The sequence below is a fragment of the Corvus brachyrhynchos genome, unplaced genomic scaffold (genome assembly GCF_000691975.1).
Source record: "Corvus brachyrhynchos isolate BGI_N302 unplaced genomic scaffold, ASM69197v1 scaffold346, whole genome shotgun sequence".
Classification (NCBI taxonomy): domain Eukaryota; kingdom Metazoa; phylum Chordata; class Aves; order Passeriformes; family Corvidae; genus Corvus; species Corvus brachyrhynchos.
In genome coordinates, this window is record NW_008238644.1 from 3,847,667 (window position 1) to 3,862,221 (window position 14,555).

At 58.2% G+C, this 14,555-nt stretch overlaps 2 protein-coding genes across 3 annotated transcripts in view; both read right to left on the reverse strand.

Moving 5' to 3' along the window:
• GLA (galactosidase alpha) overlaps nucleotides 1-4,932 on the reverse strand; it is a 6,970-nt gene extending 2,038 nt beyond the window's left edge. The window contains exons 1-5 of the mRNA XM_008636257.2: nucleotides 4,828-4,932; nucleotides 3,175-3,402; nucleotides 2,804-2,981; nucleotides 1,223-1,314; nucleotides 168-329 (exon numbers count right to left, since the gene is read on the reverse strand). Of these exons, the coding sequence (XP_008634479.1) occupies nucleotides 168-329; nucleotides 1,223-1,314; nucleotides 2,804-2,981; nucleotides 3,175-3,402; nucleotides 4,828-4,932 (765 nt within the window). The remainder of the gene's footprint in view (nucleotides 1-167; nucleotides 330-1,222; nucleotides 1,315-2,803; nucleotides 2,982-3,174; nucleotides 3,403-4,827) is intronic.
• Nucleotides 4,933-8,299: 3,367 nt separating this feature from the next.
• LOC103617846 (glycine receptor subunit alpha-4) overlaps nucleotides 8,300-14,555 on the reverse strand; it is an 8,853-nt gene continuing 2,597 nt past the window's right edge. Inside the window, exons 6-9 of one of the 2 annotated variants that reach the window (XM_017737510.1) lie at nucleotides 14,275-14,489; nucleotides 13,888-14,037; nucleotides 12,955-13,059; nucleotides 8,300-10,567 (exon numbers count right to left, since the gene is read on the reverse strand). In XM_017737510.1, the coding sequence (XP_017592999.1) occupies nucleotides 10,280-10,567; nucleotides 12,955-13,059; nucleotides 13,888-14,037; nucleotides 14,275-14,489 (758 nt within the window). In that variant the 3' untranslated portion in view covers nucleotides 8,300-10,279. The remainder of the gene's footprint in view (nucleotides 10,568-12,954; nucleotides 13,060-13,887; nucleotides 14,038-14,274; nucleotides 14,490-14,555) is intronic. The other variant, XM_008636190.2, reaches the window with a different exon arrangement.

Genomic DNA, 14,555 nt, shown 5'->3' on the forward strand with positions numbered 1-14,555 from the left:
CCCTTTCCACTCTGGACCTTCTCATCAAGATCCTGATCGTAGGGTCCCATCAGAGCCCTTCCCCTCAGTGTTCCTCCCCCAGTTCTTTCCCTTCCAATTCTTAGCTTGCAGCTGAGGGAAGGTTTTTTTGCTGATTCTTCAAGTGGGGTGGGTGTTGATGTACTTGCCATGTCAGGATCATTCCAGCCCCCTGGCCCAGCTATCTTCACAATGGTGTCCTGGTGAAGTGCTGTCCAATCTAAGATACTCTTTATGCTGCTCCAGGAGTCATAGACATCATAGAAGTTCCTCCAGTGATTGCAGTACTGTTTGATCTCTGTGTAATTGGGCTGCCAGAACAATAAGTGTGATTAGCCAGAGCACTTGGCTGTACAACAAGAGTGTAAACAAGGCTGGACTAGACCCAAGGGTAGCTTGGGGGAAAACCAGGATAACACCTTCCATCACCAGCTAGTTGATGATCATGTTGATTCCCTTGAATGCTTTGTGCCCAGTAACTCCACTCTGACATGTTCTAGACAACACTGTTGCTCCCCTTGGGAGAACAGTTGTGACCACCAGCTCTGTTAGAAAATTCCTTCAAGATTTTACTGAAGGTGTGACAAGGCCAGTGGGATTAAACTGTAACATCCCAGTAATTATTGCTATTTCTTGGGTTTACACCCTTTGGTGAGTAATACATTTAATTCCAGTGGGAGGGAATGGCACCATCCTGTCAAAGTGGCACAGGGGAAGCCAGCTGTGGGTGCAGGGCAACGTGTCAGTCACAGACCCTGGTTGGCAGAAATCTGTCACTGGACAATGTGGAGAATATCACAAAGCCTCTCTCATAGTCCCCAGAGCTGACTGTAAGGCTGAGTCTGCAGCACTCTGTGTCCAGGAGGGGTAACACTGAGCTATCTGCTAGGCTGTGTGTCTGCACTGCCAATGGTTTGCTGCTTGGCTCCTTGGAGATAGGAAGCAGATGGATGCTGTGGTTTTTTAGGCATGCTCCATCTGGGCTGTGCCTTCATGCTGCAGCATCCTATTGAATCAGTTTCAGCAGAGCAATGATTCAGGAATGCTTCAGGGCTCTGGAAGAAAAAGTTTTTTTCCTCCATTTTACAGCCTTTTTCTCTGTCAGGACAGAGAGCAGCAAGTTTCTCAGGATGCTCTTTTGCAATCTGTTTTTCTCTTCTGCCCACTTGAGCCCCAGGATAAACCTTGAGAGGCAACTTCTTACCTGCTGCACAGGCCTCAAGTAGAAAGGCCACTCACAGGAGTACACAATGCTCCTTCCAGTCTTGTTCAGGGCCAGAGACATGCGCCTGTATCCTGAAGGAAGAGGACAGACAGAGGTTACACAACCTCCTTGGTCACACAGCAGAACTAATCCAATGTCACAGGTTCAGGTTTCAGTTCAACTCTTGCAAAATTAAGGTTGAACACATTTTTGTGGTTGAGACACCACAGGGAGGACAGGGGAACTTAGTCTGCAGCTGGTCACCTGCCTCCCAAGGACAGGAGCTTTGCTTGGCCACGCTGTCGCTCCAAGACTGCTGATCCTTTTGTACATACAGCCAGGGGAAGAGGTTTAGAGCTTTCCTGTATGGCATTTTTCCTCTAGATACCCAGGAAGCACAAGTCAGTATCTATCAAGCAGTGCAGCTTTGCTGGGTAATGTAGGAGTATGTTTTCATGAGGCACTTGCAGTATTGTGCAGTAATGCAAAAGCTCTAGTTTTTCCTGTCCTTGTCCCTAGACAGCCCTGTTAAGTCCCTTCCAATTGGGAGAGAGGGAATGAAAAGTCTGCTCTTTCCTCTGAAACTACTTCAGTCCAACTGGATTGTATCTGGGTTACACATACGATCCAACAGGAGCTCTCAGTTCAGCTGTCACTCAGGGTGCTGAGCCGTGCTCCTGTCCGTGGCAGTTGGCATATGCCCCACCATCTGGCTTTGATGGGATTGTCACTTGGGCAGGTTCTCTGTGCCAGGCAGAGACAGGACTTCGTGCAGGGCTCCTCCTGCCAAACATGGTGGTGCTGACTGTGCCAGCAGCCAGAGAGCCCAGTCAAGAGAAAAAAGCTTTCCAAGTTAAAGTGTTCTTCCCACAAATCTCCTCCTGTGGCACTGGGATTTGCCTGTCCTTCACAACAGTCTGTAGCCAAGTCCCCTCAGCACAGGGAGCTGCTGAGCTTTCAGCTGCTGGCTTGCCACCCTTTGTGCAAATAACTTCTAAAGTGGTATTTACACTGGTGTGCTTTAAAAGGAAAACCCCAGTAGGATTTTTATGCCATAATTCCCTTCGTTTTTATCTGTTAAAAGCCCTCCTAACTACTCCTTTCATGGCTGACACAAGCTGTTCTACCTTCAGGCTGATACGCGTTGACAAGGCCCCACCACAGGGATTAAGGGTTAAGTGTGTGAAATGCTCTGGGCTCTCCAGGACAGGCACTGCAGAAGGACAAAGCCTGTGCTGAGTTAATAGCTGAGGTTAACAGCCTGCACAGCCAGCCCCCAGAGCACACCTCTGATGTGTCTGTGCTCCGTGTGATCCGGGCTCTGGGGTGAGAAAGCTCCTTTTCCACGCTGTGCTTGAAAGAGAGTTCCAGGAGGCTGAGCAGATAAAAACACTTAACCCAGCAACACTCAGCACCTTGGGCTTGGGAACAGAGCCTCAGATTTGCTTTTGTAAGCAAGTCCCTTAAATGAGTACACTCAGGGAGAAGCAAATCCTTGGAGCCCTGTGCTGGGCCTAGAATTGCTGCTGCCTGCAGAATATTCCCACCCATGGGAATAGCTGCTTTGAGCCCATGGCCTACCTTCTGCCAGCAGCTCCAGTGAGTCAGAGTTGCAGCCATCAAACTTGAGCAGGTCCACACCCCAGGAAGCAAATGTTTGGGCATCCAGGTCATAGTGGTCGTAGCTGCCAGGGAATCCAGCACACGTCTTGTTCCCAACATCGCTGTAGATTCCCAGCTTCAGACCCTTGGAGTGCACCTGTGCGTGCAGACACAAACAGACCCTGGGATGGGGCAGCCACAAGGCAGGAGGATTTGGGGCAGCAAGGGAAGCCAAACTCCACTATGGCAGGAGAGCCTTATCTCAGCAGTGATGCAGCCGTCCCCACCCGGCCGTCCCTGCCCTCCCCTGCCCTCGGGCTGGGGCACCACCGTGCCATGGTGGCACTCACGTAGTCGGCCAGCTTGCGGATCCCGCCGGGGAACCGTTTTGGGTCCGCCCGGAGCCTGCCCTGCTTGTCTCGCGTCGGGGCCATCCAGCAGTCGTCAATGCAGATGAACTCGTAGCCGGCGTCCCTCCAGCCCTCGGCAACCATCCTGTCAGCCATCTCCACGAACAGCTGCTCGCTGCGCACGGGCAGGGCGCACGACCGGGAAAGAAAGCAGAGAACGTCTGATGTCTACCAGCGGCACGGCCACGGGGCTGGGCGAGCAGGGGGCACACGGGGGAGCGCGGGGAGGGGAGCCTGGCCCTCCGCCCTGGCGCGGGGAAGGCACAGCGGGGGCCGGAGAACCGGGCGGGCTGGACGGGAGCCTTGCAAAGGTACTCTGGGAACCCTGGGCTGCCAGAAGTCCTGTGCAAGAGGAGAGGGGTGAGGGAAGCTGCTCTGTTTCCATCTGACTGGAGAACTTTGGCTCTACTGGAGTCTGGAGAGTGGCTCTGAGATCAATCTCCTTCCTCAGGAGCCAGGGAGCTCCCTGCCTGCTGTTCCATCAGGTAAAAACATGTGTAAATAAACCAGCTGTGGTTTTGCACACTCAGGTCACTGCTGCTGCCCAGCATCCTGTTGTCACTGTGCTGGGGCTCTGAGGGGTCTGTCCCAAAAACAAAAGCCTCGTGCAGTGCTATGGGCTTGGGGCAGAGCGGTTGGGAAGCGGCCCAGCAGAAAAGTGCCTGGGGGTGCTGGTTGGCAGGGGCTGGACATAAGCCAGCTGTGCCCAGGTAACCCAAGACCAGTGGCACTTGGCTTGTATCACAAATAGTGTGGCCAGCACGGCCAGGGCAGTGATTGCCCCCCTGTGCTGGGCGCTGCTGAGGCCACACCTCGAGTGCTGTGCTCAGTTCTGGGCCCCTCCGTTCAGGAAGGACATTGAGCTACTGAGGCAATGAAGCTGGGGAAGGGTCTGGAGCACAAATCCCATGAGGAGAGGCTGAGGGAGGGGTGGGGCTGAGCCTGGAGAAAAGGAGGCACGGGGTGTCCTTACCACCCTCTACAGCTCCCTGACAGGAGAGCACATCCAGGTGGGGGTCAGGCTCTGCTCCCAGGGAACGAGGGACAGGATCAGAGGACATCATCTCAAGCTCCACCAGGGGAGGTTTAGGTTGCAGATCAGGAGTAATTTCTTCACAGAAAGGGCGATTAGACATCAGAATGAGCTGTCCAGCAAAGTGGAGTCACTGTCCCTGGAGGTGTTAAAGGAAAGACTGGACATGCCACGGTGCCATGGTCTGGTTGGCAAGGTGGTGATAAGTTAGACCTGATCTCAGAGGTCTTTTCCAACCTTAACGATGGTTCTGTGTGTTCAGCAGTGCTGGAGCTGCCCGAGGGGCTGGGGGTGCTGTGAGTGCAGGGTGTGGGTCTGTGTGTGCTCTGTGTGTCAGCACAGGGTCCTGGGGAAGGGGGGATTGTACCCCATGGGCTCAGGACTTGGTTTTCCCTCGGGGCTTTCAGCCTTGCCTCAAAAACTCTGTGAGAAGCTCCTGAATGAGCCTTCCTCCTGAGCACGTCTCCCCCATGCTCTTCTGTCAGATCCAGCCTGATCCAGAGTGTGCATTATGGCCAGGCTGTTTGCTGCCTCTCTGCCTGTGTGGTGCTGGATCCGGCCTGTCTCTGATTGAGGTGCTTCGGCTCATCCAGATCATTGCACTCTAAGATTTGGCCTCTCTTCAACAAGTTCAGCCACAAGAATAAGTCATGGTCACTGGGCATCGCCCCATTTGCACCAGTTACTTCTGACTGGCAGCTGAGATCAGAACCTCTGGGAATGGGCAGTGCTGGTGTCAGCAGGACCTGGAGAGCTGTAAAGGGCACATGTGTGCCAGTCAGCATCTCTGAGGTGAGCCCGGGATTTAATCCCTGCTTTTGCAGGAGTCACACAGCCGTGAGCACTGCTCGAGGTGTCAGCACTGCTAGCACGTGTGGCCTGTCAAGGAGACTCAGAGGCTCCCACTGCCATGGCAGCAGTGGGAAATGGGATGTGAGGAGCCAATTCTCCCCTGTGCCTCTCCCCTGGGGCTGGACCAGCCCTGCAGCCCCACTGGAGCTCTTGTCGTGGTCTCACCACAGCAGGAGGAGGGGGGCTGGATGGAACCACGGCAGGGCTGTGGCCATCAAGGCACAGGGCTCTGGGTGCCATCGAGGCATCTCGCTAGGTGTCCTCCGATCCCTGCTCTGGCACTTCCAGGGAACAAAAGCTCTTCAGAGCCGTGGGCTGATAATCACTCCTTGTTTCAGTGCCGGGGTCCTCCCCCTGTCCCTTGGGGAGCTGAAGCGCAGAGATTTCTCAAAGTTGGACAAAACAAGACACTCTGAGGGCTGGAAAACCTCATGGCTTTGTTCTCTCTTGTGCAAAACGACAGCCCAGAGCTGGGCAGTTATTCCCTATTCCCAGCGTTTGGGAGTGCCGCTGGGCTGATCCTTGCTTGTCTCTGTGTTCCAGCACTCCCTCACTGTTGCTTCCCAGGTGTCCTGCCTGCCCCCAGGAGTACCTGGCACACCCACACCCCTCGGGATGGGAGCTGTGGGATGCCCTGTGGGCTGCATGTGCTGGCTGGTGTCCCCAGAGTGCTGCAGGCTGGTCCCAAAGCCAGGCTGGGGGGGCGGGTGTGGGGTTTGGCAGGGCCCTGCTGCAGCCTCTCTGAGCAGGTGGAGGTGACAGGCTGTGGTGTGATGCCACAGTTTAGGTGGCAGGGGGTGCACTGGCAGGGGGGACAGCACTGGCAGGGCTGTGCTGAGGGCTGGGGTGCTGGCACCCTGCACCTGGACTTTCCCTGTGCCCGAAGGTTCCAGTCCCCATGGGGCTGTGGTCCTGTGAGGGCCACGTTCCCCTGCACCTGGACCTTCCCTGTGCCAGAAGGTTCCAGTCCCCATGGGGCTGTGGTCCTGTGAGGGCCCTGTTCCCGTGGCATGGCCGATCCCAGCAGGGCATGCTGCCAGTCCAGCTCCTGGTGCTTTTCTCTTGTGTCCATTTTCCCACTTGTAAGGGGCAGCCCTGGCCCACTCAGGACTGCTTGGCTGACTTTTGGAGGTTGATATTTTCTTTAAAAGAATTCTGTGCTCAGACAATGTGCAAAGGTTGCTCAGAGCCCCAGCAGAGCTGTCACCTGCTCCTGTGGCATTGCACTGCCTTGGCTCTGGGGTCGGGATCCCTGTGGGACAGGCTGTCCTGCAAGCATCACTTTGTCTGCACAGGATGCTTTGTTGAACCTCTGGCAGTTGGAGTTGCCCCACAGGAGCTCCAGGCTGTGGGTGTGGGAGAGGGGGAAGAAGGGAAGGTCTGGCACCCTGAGGCTGCCAGGGACAGCGGCAGAGCTCAGGGCCAGCAGGGTCAGGCCCTCTGTGGTTGGTGGGGCAGGGGCCTGGCTGTCACATCACTGCAGTGCCCAGCCAAGGGCATGTTTCCTTGGCCCCACAAGGGCCCCCCAAGGAGGCTGTCCCCAACCTGTGTGTGCTTCTGGCCCTGGGCATGCTGCTAGCAGGAGTTGGGAAGCTGCCAGTGCTGATGATGCTCATTTTACTGTCTGGGAGTCCCATTAACCTGGTGTTAACTTCATTAACTTTCTTTTAAACCACCAATTAACTTGGCCGTGGCTGTTGGTCCTGTGCCCACGGCTGCTTTCTGTGGTGGCCGCCAATGCACAGCCGTGAGCAGGGAATGAAAAACTGATTCCATCCAAAGACTGTGGGCTTTGCTGGGGGACTGAGCCACCTGGGCTGGTCCCTGGCCATGCTGTGAGAGGACATGGGGCTCAGCACCCCCATCCCCAAGATGTGAGGGACCCACTGGAGCTTTGTGCTGGAGTGGCAGCCCTGCAGCTGTGACAGTGTCCCAGCAACTCCCAGTTCAAACTGGGCTGCTGGGAGAACCAGGGGCAGGGCCTGAGTGCTGCTCCCGACCCTGAAACTGCCCCCAGGTACACCAGAACCACAAGTACCTGCAGAGCCATGGGACAGTGGTTCCCTTTTGCCTTTGCAAGTGTGATGCCAGAAATGAGCTGCCCACCTCGCTGTGAGCAGTGTGTGGGAACCTGGGGGCTTTGGCTTGGGGGGGATGTGTTGGATTTTCACAGTTTTCATTCTTTTCTGTGATGTGCTGGTTCCCAGAGCTGAATGGCTCAGGGCTGACTGCAGTGTTTTTCTCCAAACAGACACTGAGTGCCCAGACCTGATGTCCTGACTGCAGAGCAGGCACACCGTACTGGTGTGAAATACCTCACAGCTCTCCCCTTGGCTGCATCCTCTCTCGGTTTGGGGTGGGGACAGCAGCAAGACCCTGGGGAAGCTTCGTTTGTCCCATCTAAAGAACAACCCCACCACCAAACGGGCGTGGGTGCAGCTTGCTTTCTCTCCTCCCTGCCTCAGAAGGCCCTCGGTGGGGCCGGGCGGGCGATGGGGCTGCGCGGTACCAACAGAGCTGGTCTGTGAAACTTGGCCGGGAGCACAGAGGGAGATTGATGTTTGCTTGGGCACTCAGCCCTCAGCTGCAGGCTCTGCCCGCCCCTGCACCAGCTGGGGACAAAAGCCCCGGCCCCGGGTGGCACTGCAGGGCTGGCATAAGCCCCCCAGGACAGCTGGCAGCTCTGTAAGGTTGGCTCCTGCCCAGCGAGCCAGAGTGAAGGGGCCGAGGGGCCACGCAGGGAGGTTTGCACTTGGGGTGCTGCACATGCTCGGGTGTCTGAGCTCCACTGCAGAGCTGGAACCCCCCCGGCCCCACCTCCTCCTCATCTTGGGTCCTGTCCCCTGGCCAAGCCTGGATGGGTGGAAAGGGGCTGGGGTGACTGTGGGGAGCACCCCACAGAGCTGGGTGGGGAGAGAAAGTCACGAGGTTTGCAGGGGGCTGAGGGCTTGCAGGGGGCTCCTGCCCAGCCCTCCTGGCTTCTCCCATGTGGGAGTTAAATGTGACAGTCATCAATTATGTCAGAAAAACCGCTCATGGAGAGGTAATGATAATCTGGGTATAATGGTGGGACAGGGTTCCTGTTCCTGCAGGGTGGTTGTGCCCTTGTCCCCTCCCCACACTGTGAGTGGGAGCTGGCTGCAGTGTTCTTGGCAGAGACAAATCCGCAGCACACACCACTGAAAATCCCAGAAAGCTTTATTTGCGTAGGAAGATCGATGCTGTTTAAAAACCCACCACTGCTGGAGGTTGGCATGGCCACCCAGTGCCTGTGGGTGCTGCTCCAACATTGGTACCTCCTGCTCTGGCCCTGCCTCGGGTGCTGGGGGAGCCGAGGGTACTTCCAAATGGGGCCTCCCCAAAAGCAAGTCTGGCCTGGACACACGGTGGGGCCCCATGGGGAACCCCACAGTGGGGGAGACATGCACAGTGCTGGCAGTGGGATGGAGCTGGCTCAGCCTGTCCCCTCGGGGGCTGGCCTAGGGCCAGTTCTCCGCTTGCCCCATCTGTGAAATGGGTGCACGTGGCTGAGCACTCTGTGGGGCTTGGGGGGCTGAGAGGGGCTGGATGCTGCTGCCAGTCAGTCCTACAAGGAACAGGGTGATGAGGGGTGCCTGAGGAGCCAGGCCAGGGATCACAGCAGGGGTTTCTGCCTGGGTCTAGTATCAGAAGGCAGTGCTGGCCTCCTGCCCATGTCCCCCTGCCCTGCAGCGTCCGTTCTGCCATGGCAGGCGGGTCACTGGAGCACTCGCTGTGTCATAGGGGCACCACAGCCTTCAAGGGAAGGGGTCAATCCTATTTCCATGCCCTCTGCCTGGAAGACTCTGGGTCTTCTCCTGCGCCCATGGCCATGGGGCCTGCTGGGCTGCAACTTCCTCCAGGCTGACTGTGGGCAGGGGGAAAGGAGAGCATCACCACACTCCTCTCTGTAGGACTTAAACATCACCTGCTGCTTTTATTTCCTGCAAAGCATGGAGGGTATCCAGGTCTGGAGGGCTGGAAGCCTTGCTGAGCTTGTCTTGTTGAGGTTCCAGTTGCTCTCCTCTCCAGTGGAGGATTATTAGGGATAAACCTGCCCAGGGGATGCTGCACCCAGGTGCTGGGCTGGGGAATGGGGTAGTTTTCACCTCCATCTCTCTTCTGGCACCATAGTACTGCAGGAACACAGCAGTCTGGGGATGCCACCACTCACTCTGCTTCTCCGAAAGGATTGGCCAAGCTTTCCCCACTGCTTTCATCCCGAAACATCTCCCTTGGAAGATGGGCTGTGGGCCTTACCCTGCGGATAAAGCAGTGCCATCTCCCCAGTGCCAAGTGACTCCCGTCTGCAACTGCAATGGCCATCTGTGCCCCTTCAGTAGGACCGAGCTTGCCTGCTGCCTGCCTGAGGGCTGCCGTTCCTTGGAGCAAACAGAGCCTCCTGCCCAGTGTCCCTGCCACAGTCCTGCCTGCAGCCCTGGGCACCACGGGCAGTTCTGAGCTCTGCAGGGAGGGCAACATCCCTGATCTGCTGCTTTGCTGTGCGTTGGAGCTGGCTGGGGCTGGAGGGGCCCTGTCCATTGCTGGGCAGGGGGCTATGGGGCCATAGCCAGAACCCTGTACAGTCCAGGTGCAGGCAGCAGTGCTGCCTGCTCTTTCCTGCAGCCAAGCTCCAGGCCAGAGGAGAGGATTGCAGCCTCTTCCCTGGCTGCTCGGGGCCCACAGCTCAGTGGTGCCGGCTGGAGAAGCAGCAGCCTAACATGGTAGGTGTGGAGAGGTGGAGGGTGTTTTTCTGGAAGATGATGTTTTCTGGCCACTGGCTGTGCCAAAGTACCTGGGGCTCTCCTGGATACCCAGGGCTTCCCCCAGCCACACAGCATTCCTGGGGAGTGGTTGTTTCCCTGTGCCCTGACAGCACAGCATCCCGGGGTACCTGGGGGTGACACCATGCAGGAAGCAGGAGGGGTCCCTCTCTCCAGCTGACCATGGGGATTGCTGATCCCCCCACTTTGTGCCCTTGGATCCAGTGGGGCATGGGGGCTGCCACATGTCCAGGCTCTGAGCCCCAGCCCAGCTGTGCCACCGCTCAGAGGGACAGAGGGAAATGCAGTTCTGGCTGAGCTTGTGGCACCTGGGCACACTGTGGGGGTCACACCAAGACGCAGTCGTACTTTCCCAGCCTCAGGGCACCAAGTGGATGTCCTCCGAGCGCAGCACTTTGTAAACGACCCAGTAGAAGATATTGAAGACCAGGAAGGTGAAGGGGAAGACGGCTCGGGAGATGGTGTCGATGCGCTTGGCGCGGTCGATGTAGCGCCTGCAGAGGCTGTCCCCTTCCCGCAGCACCGCGCTGCCTGGCGGGGGGCTGTACACGCCGGGGCCCTCCCCAGCCCCTTCCTTTGGCTGCAGGCAGTGGCCCAGCCCGTAGCCTCGCAGGTAGAAGCGGCTCTCGCGGCTGAGCTCTTCCTCCTGGCGAAGGGAAAAGCCGTCAGCCAGGGCACCCGCGGGTGCTGGTGCTGCAGGGCTGAGGCTGCGCGTCCTGCACACGCCGTGGTGCTGGTGACGAGTGCCTGGTGCGAGGCTGGGCGCTTTGTCAGAGAGCCCCAACCGTGCAGGCGGGAGCACGGGGCTGGCAGTGCTGTGCACAGGGTACAGGGTGAGCACTGAGCCCCTGCCTTCTCATCCAGCGTGTGTTTTAGGGTGCATCCAAAGGCAACCCGGCCCTGGCAGCCTGACACGCATCCCCCCAGCTTCCTCCCGGCTCCGGCTCGGGGGCTTGGGAAGCCTGACTCTGGCAGCCAGAGGGATGGGAGGTGAACTGGTGGAAGGGGGCACATGGGGGTGCAGGGTGTATTGGTGCAGGGAGCTGAGGCGTGCAGGCACTGCTGTGACAGCTGTGTTTGCTGCGGGGTGGAAGCGTGACTGCCATGGTGAATAGGAGGGGACGGGCAGCTCGCTGGGGCAGAGCTGGGCAGGGGTGCAGGAACTTGGCTACCACCAGGGCTTGCAGGGCACCCCAGTCCCTCCAAGAACCCAGGCCCTTATTTCTCCCCATGCCTGCTTGGCAGAGGATGCCTGGTGCAGCAGACGAGAGAACCTGAGAGAGCTGGACTCCTTGCTGGTCTCTCTGCTCTTGCTCACCCTCTCTCTCCCCATGCTGGCAGAGGGCTGCAGAGAGGGCAATGCACCCATGGAGTTGCATGTTCATGATCAAGGCTACAAAACTGCCGTGAGAGTCTCTGATCACAGCCCATGGCCATTGTTCAGGGCACTGATAGGGTGCCTCAGGGGCCGGCCAGCACTGCCTGCACTCCTCCCTACCAGCAGCTGTGCACTGTTAGCCACTCGTCTTGTCCTGCTCTTTTAGCCTTGGAGAGGGTTATGTGTGCAAAGATTTGATGAGGGATGGGCATGTGCAAGCACAGGCTGCACATCTAGCTTTTTGCTGAGCCCCCAGACTCATTTGGTCTCTGTGGCTCATCTGCCCTCTGCCTTTGCTGGTGCTGTATCTGGCTGCGGTGGGTGCCTTCTTCCAGGGCCTGCTGCAGGCCAGTGCCTCACTTTGTGTCTGGGTGCTGTTTGGGATCCCAAACACCATCTCTGGCTGGCACTGCCCTCCAGGACACAAAGGCTGCTCGCTGAGGTCAGTCCCTGCAGGTGCTCAGCTGGCATGGGGGCTCTCATGCAGAGAGTTTGTACCCAGGCATCTTTATTTAACTCAGCAATCCACAGGCTAAGCAAGATTTTCCAGTGGGAAGAGCAGCAGTGGCTCAAATTGCTGAGGTGAGTTCTCATTTGAGTAGAGTTTTATTTCCCTGCCTCAAGCTGAGTGCCTGCAGCCACCGGATGGGGGGAGCTGGGGTGCTCTGTGTGCCCTAGGGACGAGCAGCTACTCCCCCAGCCCGGGAAGCCAGCAGCCCAGTCTGTTCCTGAGCCTAGATTTAGGCAGTCTGTGGGAGGGATTTGCCTTCAGGCTGTGAAACCTGGGCTTTGCTTTGTCAGGCACAGGAGCTGCGTGTAGCAGGGCTCCGCTCCAGTCTCTGGCTGAGCAGCACCCCGGGGTGCTCCTGGCTGCATCCAGTGCTGTGCCAGCAGCACCCTGGGGTGGCTCTGATGCCTTCACCTCAAGGCAGCTGCACTTTGGTCTGTTCTAAGCCAGCAGATGGTCCTTGGGTTAGACAGAGCCTCCCCCTCCCTGCCATGGCTGGGTGGGTGCTGATGTCGAGGATCTGTGAAAGGCAGGGAGCAAAGATGCCTCTCCTGGCATCCAAGGGCTGATGATGGTGTAGAGGAGGTGAGGGTGACCAGGCCTGATCTCCTCCCTGGAGCTGTGGTCGACCCCCTGCATCTTCCCAACATACTGAGAGCTTGGCCTGCCCCATACTTCTCCCTATGCCTCAAAGTGCCCTGAGCAGCTGCTCGTGCTGGAGTGACTGCAGGCAGCTGGGAGTGCCTCGACCCTGCCTGCAGGGAGGCAGAGCCCTTGCCCTGCCAGAGGCGTGGGCACAGCCTGGGGAGCTGGGCAGCAGCCCAGGAGCAGCCATCAGTGAGCCTCAGCATCACTCGCCCTCAGCAGAGGGGACCGTGCTGGTGCTGCTTTACGAGAGGGAACCCAAGGCATGGAGTCGGGGTGTCTACAGGGAAATCTGCTCCATTCCCATCCCTCTCTCAAAACTTTTGAGCCCAGGAATTGGCAGCTCCATCCTACGGGCACATCTTCTGTGCAAATCACTGGCCTGCTTCTTCCACAGGCCCTTGCTGGCCCCCCAGGGCCAGCTCCTGGGGACTCATTTTGGGGAGGGGAGGGTGAGGCTGGCTGGGGAAGCACGGGGGGCTGCCGGAGGGTCGTGCTTTACCCGGGAGCTGGAGAGCTGCGAGAGCGTCGCGTAGGTGTGCTCGCTGCTGTGCCGGCTGCTCAGCTGCCGCAGGGACTCCAGGCTGGCCGTCCCGCTGCTCAGGCCCTTTTGGCATCCAGCAGTGTGCACCAAACAGAAACAGGACAGTGGGTGACTGAGGGCTCTATCCCGGCCCTGGGGCAGCGGCTCTGGGTGCCAGGATGGGGATGGTGGGGAGATGGGGGCCCTGAGTTGGGGGGAAAAAGCCCCCCGCAGTGTGGCCTGGCACTGGGATCTGTCTTCAGTGTGTGCCAAAGGGATTTGGTTGCATGGAACCTGTGTAGTGTATATGTGTGTGTACTTGTGTACTCGTGTCTTCTGTGGAGATCTGGTGCCTCATGGTGTGTTTATAGCAAGAAAATGAGAGTGGGGCAGCCACATGCCTACCCCAAGCTTCTTGAAGGCCTGATGCCTGTGTTGATGGGCTGACAGAGGGGAGGAGTATTTCCATGAGTGAGGGATCCTGCCTCTCCAGATCCTGCTGTGCTCCCATCTGCAGCCCAAACCTGTCCCTGGGTGCCACCAGGTTCCCCACACAGCAGTGAGTCCCCATCACCGCTACGGCACAGCAAGGAGCCCAGGTTTGGGGCTGTAGGTAAGGGGAAAGGCTGGTTTCCCCCATCCTCACTGTTTATTTTTCTGCATTTTTAGAGGAAGCAGAGGCTGAGGATGTCCCAGCAGGAGAAGGACAGCACCCTAAGCAGGGTCTGGAGCACCCATGGGTGCTGTGCACTGTGCTGCAGTGCCCGTGGGTCCCCGGGGTGCCGGTGGAGCCATCTGGGGCAATGGAACGCAGCCCTGCCCTGGGGGCTGCTCAGAATCTGGCCCTGCAGCCCTGGGGTGTCCCCTCAGGAGCTGAGATGGGCAGATGTCGTGAGAGAGGGGGGTACTCACCATCCTCTGCCGTCGCTGGCGGCGGCGCAGACGCATGAACTCCTTGTGCTGGCGGGAGACAAAGTTGACGGCTGCGTACTCCAGCAAGGCGGCAAAGACGAAGAGCAGGCACACGGCCATCCAGATGTCAATGGCCTTCACGTAGGACACCTGCCGGGGTGAGGGGGGGCTCAGGGACCCACTGCCCCCTACCTTGCTCGTCCCCCCCCCCACTGCCAAGAAGCACAGGAGCCCTCTCAGCCTGGGCACACAGGCCAGAGCGGCCAATGTTTCCCCTCAGCACATGAGGTGCCCCAGCTGATGAGGCTCCAAAGCCAAACCATTCCCAGGGAAAGGCTGCCCCTGGGGCACTGCAGCGGGGGAGCCCAGCATGGAGCCAGCACTGACCTTGGGCAGGGAGGCCCGGGAGCCGGCGCTCTGCGTGGTCATGGTGAGCACTGTGGTGATGCCCAAGCCCACCCGGGCTGGTGCTGCATCCATGTTGATCCAAAAGGAGACCCAGGAGAGGATGACAATGAGTAGGCTGGGGATGTACATCTGGATCAGGTAGTAACCCATCTGCCTCTCCAGGTGGAACTTCACCTCGATGCAGGTGAACTTGCCTGAAGGACACCCTTTGGCTTTCGCTGAGTCCATTGTTACAATCAAAAACCTATGGAAGCAAGGGG